General features: G+C 44.1%; 1 protein-coding gene across 1 annotated transcript in view; it reads right to left on the bottom strand.

Annotated features, from left to right (window-relative positions):
* Positions 1-10078, bottom strand: part of ttbk1b (tau tubulin kinase 1b) — a 38180-nt gene extending 28102 nt beyond the window's left edge. Inside the window, exons 1-2 of the mRNA XM_047821288.1 lie at positions 9891-10078; positions 1-69 (exon numbers count right to left, since the gene is read on the bottom strand). The exon at positions 1-69 is cut by the window's left edge and continues 69 nt beyond it. Coding sequence (XP_047677244.1) covers positions 1-33 — 33 coding nt within the window. The 5' untranslated portion in view covers positions 34-69; positions 9891-10078. The remainder of the gene's footprint in view (positions 70-9890) is intronic.
* Between the last annotated feature and the right edge of the window lie 2422 nt (positions 10079-12500).

Raw genomic sequence — 12500 nt, 5'->3', positions numbered from 1 at the left:
GTTTTCGTCACAGTCGACTCCTACACGCTGCATCAGCCGTCCAGATCTTCACACAATCCTGCCATTCACCTAAACAGCACATTAGCCGTGTTAACATCAGCGTCTCATCATGTCACATCAGGGTAATAAAGCACATTAGCAGAGCTGCTACACAGAGCTGATGGGATTCATTTATGTTCTGTTTGATTCTGGTTTTATATATTTATTAAAATTACAGCTGCTGCAGTGTTTATCATTTGGGTTCTGTGCGATCGTACTGACCCGACAGGAGGTTGTGTGTTCTCTGACCGTCAAACACACAACTAAAGAAATCATTTAACTAAATTAGCTCAACTGAGTCAAGGCAATGCAAATATTCATCTCTGCTGCACAGATGAGTCAAGTCTCTGCAGGACTGAAGTGACTCAGGGAAAGTGGGTGAGATTATTTTTAGCTGTTGCGTAAACACACGACGGATTTAACAGACTGGAGCGAAACAGAAGCGGTTCTGAATGTAAACACAGATTTGATCTGATTTCTTTCTGTGTTGAAGATGGAGGGAAGCGAATATTATATAAATATGTAGAAATACTAACCCTGATGTTCACTACAATCAAGACAGACAGACAGACAGACAGACAGACAGACAGACAGACAGACAGACAGACAGACAGACAGTGAGACAGACAGAGAGACAGACAGACAGAGAGACAGACAGACAGACAGACAGACAGACAGACAGATAATTAAACCACAATAGTGAAAAAGGTATGAGGTGTTGTCCGTGATGATCGTGTGATTAAATGTGGTTAGATTCTAATCTCTCTGCAAGCATGAGTTCATATGGAAGAAGACACACACACACACACACACACACACACACACACACACACTCACACACACACACTCACACACACACACACACACACACACACACACACACACACATACTCACACACACACATACTCACACACACACATACTCACACACACACACACAATACAGTTCGTGCACGCACACTCACACTCACACACACACACACACACACACACACACACACACACACACACACACACACTCAGGCCTAGAGTACGATCACTGCATTTTCACCTCACAAAGAACCACACCCAAGAGAAGAACACAGGGTTCCAGTGAAACACACACCACACAGCGTGAGAGAACACACACACGAACAGAACTGACATCCTTTCTCACTTACACACTGATCAGTAAAGAGAACAGGAAGTGTGTATATTAACAGCATACACAATCATGACATTCATCATCAGGGTTGATTAATAATTATCAAAATATGCACTTCCCAATGAGAGTGTGAGTGTGTGTGTGAGTGAATGAGAGTGTGTGTGTGTGTGAGTGAATGAGAGTGTGTGTGCCCTGTGATGGGTTGGCACTCCGTCCAGGGTGTATCCTGCCTCGATGCCCGATGACGCCTGAGATAGGCACAGGCTCCCCGTGACCCGAGAAGTTTGGATAAGCGGTAGAAGAGTGAGTGAGTGAGTGAGTGAGTGAGTGAGTGAGTGAGTGAGTGAGTGAGAGAGTGAGTGAGTGAGTGAGTGAGTGAGTGAGTGAGTGAGTGAGAGAGTGAGTGAGTGAGTGAGTGAGTGAGTGAGAGAGTGAGTGAGTGAGTGAGTGAGTGAGTGAGTGAGTGAGTGAGTGAGTGAGAGTGAGTGAGTGAGTGAGTGAGTGAGTGAGTGAGAGAGTGAGTGAGTGAGTGAGTGAGTGAGTGAGTGAGTGAGTGAGAGAGTGAGTGAGTGAGTGAGTGAGTGAGTGAGTGAGTGAGTGAGTGAGTGAGAGAGAGTGAGTGAGTGAGTGAGTGAGTGAGTGAGTGAGTGAGTGAGTGAGTGAGTGAGTGAGTGAGTGCAGTTCCCAGAAAATCTAAATCTTATTAAAAGCCTTCTTCATTGGGATTAAACACAAACACATTTAAATATAAGTCTAATATTAATCTTTATATTAAACATTTTGTATTATGTTTCTTATATTTCTGTAAAGCTAATAAACATCCATCCATCTTCTACAGCTTATCCGGGGCCGGGTCGCAGGGGCAGCAGTCTAAGCAGTGACACCCAGACGTCCCTCTCCCCAAACACTACCTCCAGCTCTTTCGTGAGAATACCGAGGCGTTCCCAGGCCAGCGGAGAGACATGGTCCCTCCAGCATGTCCTAGGTCTTCCCCGGGGCCTCCTCCCGGTTGGACATGCCCGGAACACCTCCCCAGGGAGGCATCCAGGAGGCATCCAGAACAGATGCCCGAGCCACCTCAGCTGACTCCTCTCGATGTGGAGGAGCAGCGGCCCTACTCTGAGCTCCTCCCAAGTGACTGAGCTCCTCACCCTATCTCTAAGGGAGCGCCCAGCAACCCTGCGGAGGAAACTCATTTCGGTCGCCTGTATCCGGAATCTTGTCCTTTCGGTCATGACCCAAAGCTCATGACCATAGGTGAGGGTAGGAACATAGATCGACTGGTAACCACAACAGATCGGTATATCGACCGCATCACTGCAGAAGATACACCAATCCGCCTGTCGATCTCCCGCTCCACCCTTCCCTCACTCGTGAACAAGACCCCAAGGTACTTAACTCTTCCACTTGAGGCAGGAGCTCTCCACCAACCTGAAGGGGACAAGCCACCCTTTTCCGGCTGAGAACGATGGCCTCGAATTTGGAGGTGCTGATTCTCATCCCCGCCGCTTCACACTCGGCTGCAAACCGTCCCAGTGCACGCTGAATTTTCTGATTTGATGAAGCCAACAGTACAACATCATCTGCAAAAAGCAGAGGCAAAATCCTGTGGTCCCCAAACCGGAATCCCTCCGGCCCCCGACTGCGCCTAGAAATCCTGTCCATATAAATAATGAACAGGACCGGTGACAAAGGGCAGCCCTGCCGGAGTCCAACATGCACCGGGAACAAGTCTGACTTACTGCCGGCAATGCGAACCAATATAGGGACCGAACAGCCCTTAGCAGAGGGCCCCGGACCCCATACTCCCAGAGCACCCCCCACAGGTCACCACGAGGGACACATGGCACATGTGTCGAATGCCTTCTCCAGATTCACAAAGCACATGTGAACTGGTTGGGCAAACTCCCATGAACCCTCCAGCAACCTGGTGAGGGTATAGAGATGGTCCAGTGTTCCACGACCGGGACGAAACACGCATTGTTCCTCCTGCATCCGAGGTTCGACTATCGGCCGAATTCTCCTCTCCAGTACCCTGGCGTAGACTTTTCCGCGGAGGCTGAGGAGTGTGAGCCCCTGTAGTTGGAACACACCCTCCAGTCCCCCTTCTTAAACAAAGGGACCACCACCCCAGTCTGCCAGTCCAGAGGCACTGTCCCCAAATGCCACGCAATGTTGCAGAGGTGTGTCAACCAAGATAGCCCCACAACATCCAGAGACTTGAGGTACTCAGGGCAGATCTCATCCACCCCCGGTGCCTTGCCACTGAGGAGCTTCTCAACTACCTCAGTGACCTCAGCTTGGGGGATCGACGAGTCCACAACTGAGCCCTCGGGATCTGCTTCCTCGGTGGAAGACATGTCGGTGGGGTTGAGGAGAACCTCAAAGTACTCCTTCCACCGTCCGAGAATGTCCCCAGTCGAAGTCAGCAGATTCCCACTCAGACTGTAAACAGTGTGAGCAGGGCACTGCTTCCCCCTCCTGAGGAGCCGGACGGTTTGCCAGAATTTCTTCGAGGCCGACCGCCAGTCTTTCTCCATGGCCTCATTGCCTCCGCAACCACCCGGGCTGAAGCTTGCTTGGCCCTCCGTTATCTATCAGCCGCCTCCGGAGTCCCCCGAGTGAACCAGGCTCGATCGGACTCCTTCTTCAGCTTGACGGCATCCCTTACATCCGGGGTACACCACCGGGTTCGGGGATTACCACCACTACAGGCACTGGAGACCTTGCTTTGAGAAACATGTCGATTGTTAAAGGCCCTACACAAATAAATTAAATTTGACTTTGAACTTTAAATAAAACGTTCCTCTAAGACCCTGTGCTACACAGAACACAGAGCTACTGTACATCAAACAACACACAACATTAAAAACAGTTTTAGTACATGTGTGTGCATGTGTGTGTGTGTGTGTGTGTGTGTGTGTGTGTGTGTGTGTGTGTGTGTGTGTGTGTGTGTGTGTGTGTGTGAGTGTGTGTGCATGTGTGTGTTATGTTTATAGTGTCAATCCAGCCTTGGGGACAGGAAACTGATCAACATCTAGTTAATAAATAAAATGTCAATAAAATTACAAAACAAATACCCAGGTACACAGGCCACGCCTCCTTCACATAGACTGACAGGTACAGAGGCCACGCCTCCTTCACAGTGACTGACAGGTACAGAGGCCACGCCTCCTTCACAGTGACTGACATGTACACTGCAGTGATCTTTAGTGAGTGTACTTGAGGATTATATTTAGATAAGTGTGTAGAGTTGAATAATGGATGAAGATGTTTAACACAGATGGAGATTTCTTAAGTGCTCCATCTCTCTGTGTGTCTGTGTGTGTCTCTCTGTGTGTCTCTCTGTGTCTCTCTGTGTGTCTCTCTGTGTGTCTCCTCCTCCACAAAGGGATCAGATATCACACTGTGGGAGTCTAAACTCCTACTGTATTCTCTCTACTTCACCACATACCTTTATCTGGAATAACAGACCAAGGTGTTACCATTTAATTCAGTACTGTAGAGATTACGCCTGCATCACATCACATCACACCCCCTGACATCATTCTGTAGGCTTTTATTTTGCATTCCCACTGAAGTGTATGTGGTGCTTCATAAGCATTAAATGTAACTATAAATAGATAAAAAGCGTGATGTGTGATTCTGTATCAAATAAAATTATAACTGTTGTCAATGTCAAACAGTACAGAGCAGAAACTTGTAAAGTCTGTCAGGATTGTTCAGTAACCCATTCTATAGATAATAAACTCTTCCCTTAGCACTGGTGCTGAAATCTTTAAGCTAGCGGTGATCAAACCTGTGATTAAAAAACCTGACCTCGATCCAAGCCAGCTGTCCAACTAAAGACCAACATCAAAGCTCCTCTTTATCTCCAAGATCCTAGAAAGTGTGTAGCTCAGCAGTTATGTTCAGACCTACACAGGAATAATATACATGTAATGTATCAGTCAGGATCTCGGCCTCATCATAGCACAGAGACAGCGCTGGTTAAAGTGGTAAATGTCCTGTTACTGGTCTCAGATCAGGGTTGTGTCTCTTTACTGGTGTTACTGGATCTTAGTGCAGCTTTTGATACCATTGACCATGTTATTTTACTTTATAGACTAGAACATGTTGGTGTTAAAGCGACAGCTCTCTCCTGGATCAGGTCTTATGTGACAGATCGATATCAGTTTGTAGATCTAAATGGTGACGACTCTAAACAAACTAAGGTAATGTTTGGTGTTCCACAAGGTTCTGTTTTAGGCCCATTGCTTTTCTCCCTATATTTGCTGCCCCTTGGTGCAATTATTCGTAATCATGGTATTAGCTTCCACAGTTACACTGATGACACACAGCTGTACGTTTCAGCAGTCAGATGTGAGACACCACATTAATAAGACTGAAGATTGTGTGAAGGACATCAGACAGTGGACACTTACTAACTTCCTCCTGTTTAACTCTGACACACAGAAGATCTTGTACCAGGACCACAGACAGTCAGAAGTAAGCTTTCTGATTACAGAGTAACTCTGGATGGTCTTTCTATTACATCATGTGCAGCAGTAAAAGACCTCGGTGTGATTATTGACACCGGTCTCTCATCTGAAGCTCACATAAATAATACCACAATGTTAGCCTTCTTTATCTCAGTAATATTACTAAGATCAGAAATATGATGTCATGACATGATGCAGAAACACTAGGTCATGTGTTTGTTACCTCTAGGTTGGATTATTGTAATACTTTACTGTCTGGATGTTCAGTAGGAGCAGAAACAAGCTCCAGTTAGTCCAGAACACAGCAGCTAGAGTCCTAACTAGAACCAGGAGATATGAACACATCACCTCTATCTTATCCTCACTGTATTGGCTTACAGTCAAGTTTCACACTGATTATAACATACTATTACTGACCTATTTAATGGTCTCACACCACACCACCTGAGAGATCTTTTGGTTTTTTATGATCCGTCACACCTACATCGATCAGCATTTCACTCCATATCGTACCCTGTATGTATGTGTATGTGACAAATAAAATTTATTTGATTTGATTGATTTGACCAAAAGGTGCAGGATAGTTGGTAGTACAGTGATGCCTCGAGATATGAGTGCATTGACATACGGATTTTTTGAGATACGAGCTGTGACACGACCAAATTTTTGTCTTGATATATGAGCAAATTTTTGAGATACGAGCATCTGAGCCGCTGCCGAAACAAAGATCCTCAACAACCACGTGTGCTCTGAAAATAGAATAGACCCCCGTTTAACAGGACCACTGATCATGTATTAGATATGTATTAGATATGTATTAGATATGCTCGCTTACACGTTTTTGGAAAGTAAATGAATAATAGATAAATAAATAATTAAATAATTAGAAAGAGAGAGAGAAAAATATGTGGAGATTTATGACGTAAACTGGTACAAGGAACGCGAGTTACGGCTCGGTGGAGTCAGGGTTGATGAATGGGAATTTAAATTGTCGGGTAATATGGATGTCGTAACCGGTTTGGTGCACTTCATGGACAGCTGATTAACAGCTGATGCACGCTTGATGACGTGGCCTGCCTGAACTAACGCCATGCTCGATTTAAGTTTGTTAATTTTAGTGAAGTTTAGTTAAGTTCCATTTAAGTGTAAAGTAGCATTAAGAGTGTATAGTATATAGTATATAGTAGTGAGTAAGTGAACGAAAGCGAAAGTGTACGTAAATTACTACTCCTCCGCCTGTTTACTCCTCCACCTGTTTACTCCTACATTACATTTACGGCATTTAGCAGACCCCCTTATCCAGAGTGACTTACAGCTGAGCAACTGAGGGTTAAGGGCCTTGCTCAGGGGCCCGGTAGTGGCAGCTTGGTGGACCTGGGGTTCGAACCCATGACCTTCCGATCAGTAGCCCAACACCTTAACCACTGTGCTACCACATCCCTTACTACTACCTCCACCTGTTTACTACTCCTCCCTCAACCTCCGTGCACATCTTCCGTAAAGTAAAACCAGTTTAACATTCTCTTTTATTACTGTATGTTTTTATACAAGATTGGTCATTTATAAACACAGCTACTGTACAATTTTTTTATATTCAAAACACATAAACAAAACAACTGGAGTGGAATTTTGGAAATTTTCCACAGTTATGGAACAGACTTCTAATTAGTGTTCAGAACTCAGACCCAGTCTCAGTGTTTATAATGATGTATAATCCCACTCTGTGTTTATAATGATTTATAATCCCACTCTCAGTGTTTATAATGATGTATAATCCCACTCTGTGTTTATAATGATTTATAATCCCACTCTCAGTGTTTATAATGATGTATAATCCCACTCTCAGTGTTTATAATGATTTACAATCCCACTCTCAGTGTTTATAATGATTTATAATCCCACTCAGTGTTTATAATGATTTACAATCCCACTCTCAGTGTTTATAATGATTTATAATCCCACTCAGTGTTTATAATGATTTACAATCCCACTCTCAGTGTTTATAATGATTTATAATCCCACTCAGTGTTTATAATGATTTATAATCCCACTCTCAGTGTTTATAATGATTTATAATCCCACTCTCTGGTCTCACCCAGATGAGGATGACATCATTAAGGACAAATACAAATGTAATTCTATAATTTGTCATTTTTATTTTAAGTGTGATTTCTGTAAAGCAGATTTGAGACAACGTACATTTGTTAAAACCGATACACAAATAAAATCTAATTGAACTGAAAATTCTGGTTCACATCCTACATCAGGGGTGCCAAAACTTACAGCTCTGAGAGCAGGTGCTGAAATCAGACCTGGTGAGTAAACGTGGATTTACACAGTATGGTTTTCAGTCTGCACCAGAACTCTTTAACTGAGAGCTGTAACTGGTGATGTTAGACCTCACATGCATGTACACGTGTAAACAATTCTGATGCACATAAAAATTAAACACGAACATCACTCAGATGATCAGATGGCTGCAGTGAGGGTGTGCTGTGACCTCCTGTGTCGAGAGCTTGGGAAGGAGATGTGCAGAAAGTCTCCACACATACAGCTGACACACGAGTGACTTTTTTACACGTCCACATCAGAGCAGAGACAATTTCAACATCTTAACCTTCGCACAGTGTTTCATTTACACACACATCTCATTACTACACCATGACATGGTGCTTTCCCTAGAACACCACAACAGATGATTTATTTATCACAGATTACACACACACACACACACACACACACACACACACACACACACACACACAATTACACTCACCTTCACACTAACAGGAGTTACTGATCTACACAGATGAGTGTGTGTGTGTGTGTGTGTGTGTGTGTGTGTGTGTGTGTGTGTGTGTGTGTGTTAGTGATGATGCTCTATAGCCAACTATTATGCAGTAACATACATCACCTTAGATCCTTCTCGGTTCTGCAGTGATCTAAAGTTTGTGCATCCTCAGAACAACATGAGAAATACAAAACCATTAAATCTGCTCTTTCAAACAAGAGATTTTAGTTTATTTAGTAATAAATGTGATAAAATAAAACACTACTGAGGTGTAATGAACACATCATGAGGTGAATTAAGGTTTTGTTTAATAAAACTCAGATTGGACACAACAAATGGTATATATTTATAGTATTAGTATTTATTTATTTATTTATAATAAGAGGAAGACTGCAGAAAGACTGGACATCTGAGAGAACAAGACTGCATGTGATTATTTACATTTATATCTCTTTTAAATCATTTGGTACAATATTTATAAATATTAACCATTTAATTTAATCTCTAACAAAAGGGATGCAAATCTTTTGAACTTAACTTTATGTGCAGGTGAAAATTCAACACAGTTTCCTTCAGTGTGACGTCATTAAAGCGACACAGGAAAAGAAAAGGAGCTACTTCTGTTTCTTATAGATGCATCTATTTATAAAGAAAACATAGATAGAATGTATGTGTGTGTGTGTGTGTGTGTGTGTGTGTGTGTGTGTGTGTGTGTGTGTGTGTGTGTGTGTGTGTGTGTGTGTTATAGCATCACCTTGACACTGTGATTTGTGATTATTTCTCCTTCATGCTCATCCTTGGCTGCGTCCCAAACCGTACACACACACACACACACACACACACACACACACACACACACACACACACACACACACACACACACACACACACTACAGAGTGTGTGAGAACAGTGCAGCTCCCCTGCACGCGCTCATCTCTGCGCACTCTTTACTACATTACTGTGCGGGTTTGGCCTCAGTTTTGTCTCCGCACTGCAGCGGAAGGATCAAACCTGGGCGTCGCCCTCATGACGGCTATAATCCCGCCCACAAACCGCGTTCCTTCAGCTCTGATTGGCTCGGCGCTCCTTCATTACCCGAAGCAGTGCTCGAGAGGCATCATGGGACATGTAGTTTTACTGTGTTTAACAACACAACTATCCCAACAACCAAAAACTACAACTCCCACAAATCAATGAACGCTGGGCTCCGTTATAACGCACGTATGAGTTATTATTTGTGCTTCTTTCTTCACTAAGCGAGTATTTATTCCATCCATGTCAATCAAGCTAACGTCCACAAAGCTGGCTAGCAATGCTAACGATGCTAATAAAGCTAATAAAGCCGCCCCTCGCCCGGTCACAGCGGACAATAAATGATAAATAAATAAATAAATAAATAAATAAATAAATAAATAAATAAATAAGATGTCTGACCTGCTCTTCTCTGGCCGCAGGAGGGATTCAAAGCGAGATGTTTGAGGAACACGGATCATTGTGTCCTGCTCGACGCTGCAGCATTTTCACATCAGCCTCCGTCTCTCTTCAGCCGCATCCTGAATCAGCATCAGCACCCAGGCTCCACGCGCGTACTGCGCATGTGCACGAGCAGACACGGCTGTTGCGTAGCAACATGGAAAGAGGGAGGAAGCCACGCCCACCACTGAAGCGTCTGTGTCGCTGGCTGTAAATTACGTTTTTAGAAACAATATATTTATTGAATTATTAAGCATTAAAAAGGTTTTTAAGAAACTGTTTATGTCCAAATAGTTCAATTAATTAATTTCATTTAATTCAGTATAAATATATTAAATCTCATCATTAACTTGCTGCAGTGTAGAAATTATGAAAAGAAAGTTGGGCTTATGTATGTGTGTGATTCAGGAATTTCTAAAAATAAATAAATAAATCAATAAACTAAAATATTACAGTAAAATCAGCTATTCATTATGTTAAAGATAGAACAGTCAAACTTGTATTTTTTGCCATTAAAATGATGCATTGAATTGAATTTCTTCTATTAGCCTAGTTTTCTATTGCTAGTACATGGACACGAGAGACAGCAGTGTTCATGTGTACAACTGCCAGAAGCTAATACAATACAGAAATCATGCAACAACCAACCTGCATGATGATGTGTTGGAAAGGCTTCGTGACCTCGGCTTGCTTCGGAGACCAGGCCTCCAGTCCTCAGCGTCGCCTGATACCGAGGACCAGGAGAGTGGACGCCAAAAGCATTGCTCGAGGAAGCGTAAGCACAGTAAGCGGGCGGGTGTCTGTGCTAGGCTAAAAACAAACCCTAGCCGGCCGGCTCTCACATCCATTCTAATTTCCAATGTTTGCTCCCTGGACAAACTGGACTACATCCAACTCAAACGCACAACACGGCAAGAGTTTAAAAACTGCTGTCTCTTTGTTTTCACAGAAAACCAACAGCTCTGTGCGGTAAGACAGAATGGTGCAAGAACTCTGTGCTTATTTCTAGTTACTGCTCATCGCTAGTGGACTTTGTGATTGTTAGATGCAGGACATTTTATTTACCATTAACCATGGTTTTCATTGTCGGAGTTTACGTTCCCCCAGTGCTAATGCTAAAGAGGCACTAAATGAGGGGCTATTAGCGATCTGCAGAATATTCACCCCGATGGACTGTTTATCATCGCCAGAGATTTCAATCATGCAAATATCGAGTCAGTGCTTCCTAAATTCCAGCAGTACTGTATGTGGACTTTGCAACGAGAGGGGAAAACACGCTGGATCTTGTTTACACGAACCTGTATCGTGCAGAGCCCCGCCCCCACCTCAGCTACTCAGACCACATCTCTGTTATGCTAATTCCAGCATACAGACCACTTGTCAGACTTTAAAGGTGGTGAAAACCTGGCCAGCAGGAGCCACCTCTGCTCTTCAGGACTGGTTTGAGTGCACTGACTGGAACATCTTCAGGGAGGCTGCAACCAACGGTAACACCATCAACTTGAAGGAGTACACAGCATCAGTGACCAGCTACATCTGCAAGAGCATTGATGACGTGACAATCTCCAAGACCATCACCACACGCTCCAACCAGAAGCCGTGGATGACTGCTAAAGTGGGTGCACTGCTGAGGACTAGAGACCTAGCCTTCAGAACAGGGAACATGGCGGCCCTAAGTACAGCAAGGGCCAAACTGTCCCAAGCCATCAGAGACGCTAATTCTGGCATATTTACACTGATGCTCATTGCTGATTTGTTGATCAATGTGCACTGTCCTAATTCAAATAAATAATAAAAAATAAAATAAAAAAGCAAAACGTGCCCAGACAATCCACAGCCACTTCCAGGACAGCAGAGACACCCGGCGCATGTGGCAGGGCATACAGGTGATCATGACATACAAGACAGCTTCACATGTCTGTAATAGTGATGCCTCCCTCCCAGATGTGCTGAATGACTTCTACACTCAGTTTGAGGCACAGAACAACATACTGTAACATCAAGGAAGACCACCCCTCCCCCTGATGACCAGGTACTCTGTCTATCCACGGCTGACATGAGGAGAACTCTATGGATGGTTAACCCACGGAAGGCTTCTGGACCAGACAACATTCCTGGCAGGGTGCTCAGGGAATGCTCAGAACAGCTAGCAGATGTCTTCACTGACATCTTCAACATTTCCCTGAGCAGCGCTGTTGTTCTTACATGCCTCAAGACAACCACCATTGTCCCCATCCGAAAGTAGTCTACAGTGTTCTGCCTCAATGACTATCGTCTGCATTCGTTATGAAGTGCTTCGAGAAACCCGTCATGAGGCACATCAAGACCCAGTTACCACCCTCACTGGACCCCCTACAGTTCACATATTGTCCAAACCACTCCACGGACGATGCCATTGCCACGACCCTTCATTAAGCCCTCACCCACCTGAACAATAAAGACACCTATGTATGAATGCTGTTCATAGACTTTAGTTCAGCATTCAACACCATCCCTCAGCACCTGATTGGGAAGCTGAGCTGCTGGGACTAAACACCTCCCTCTGCAACTGGATCCTGGACTTCCTGACTG

The sequence above is a fragment of the Tachysurus fulvidraco genome, chromosome 12, assembly GCF_022655615.1.
Source record: "Tachysurus fulvidraco isolate hzauxx_2018 chromosome 12, HZAU_PFXX_2.0, whole genome shotgun sequence".
NCBI lineage: Eukaryota > Metazoa > Chordata > Actinopteri > Siluriformes > Bagridae > Tachysurus > Tachysurus fulvidraco.
The sequence above is the reverse complement of the archived record's forward strand: the minus strand, read 5'-3'. Positions and strand labels throughout refer to the sequence as shown.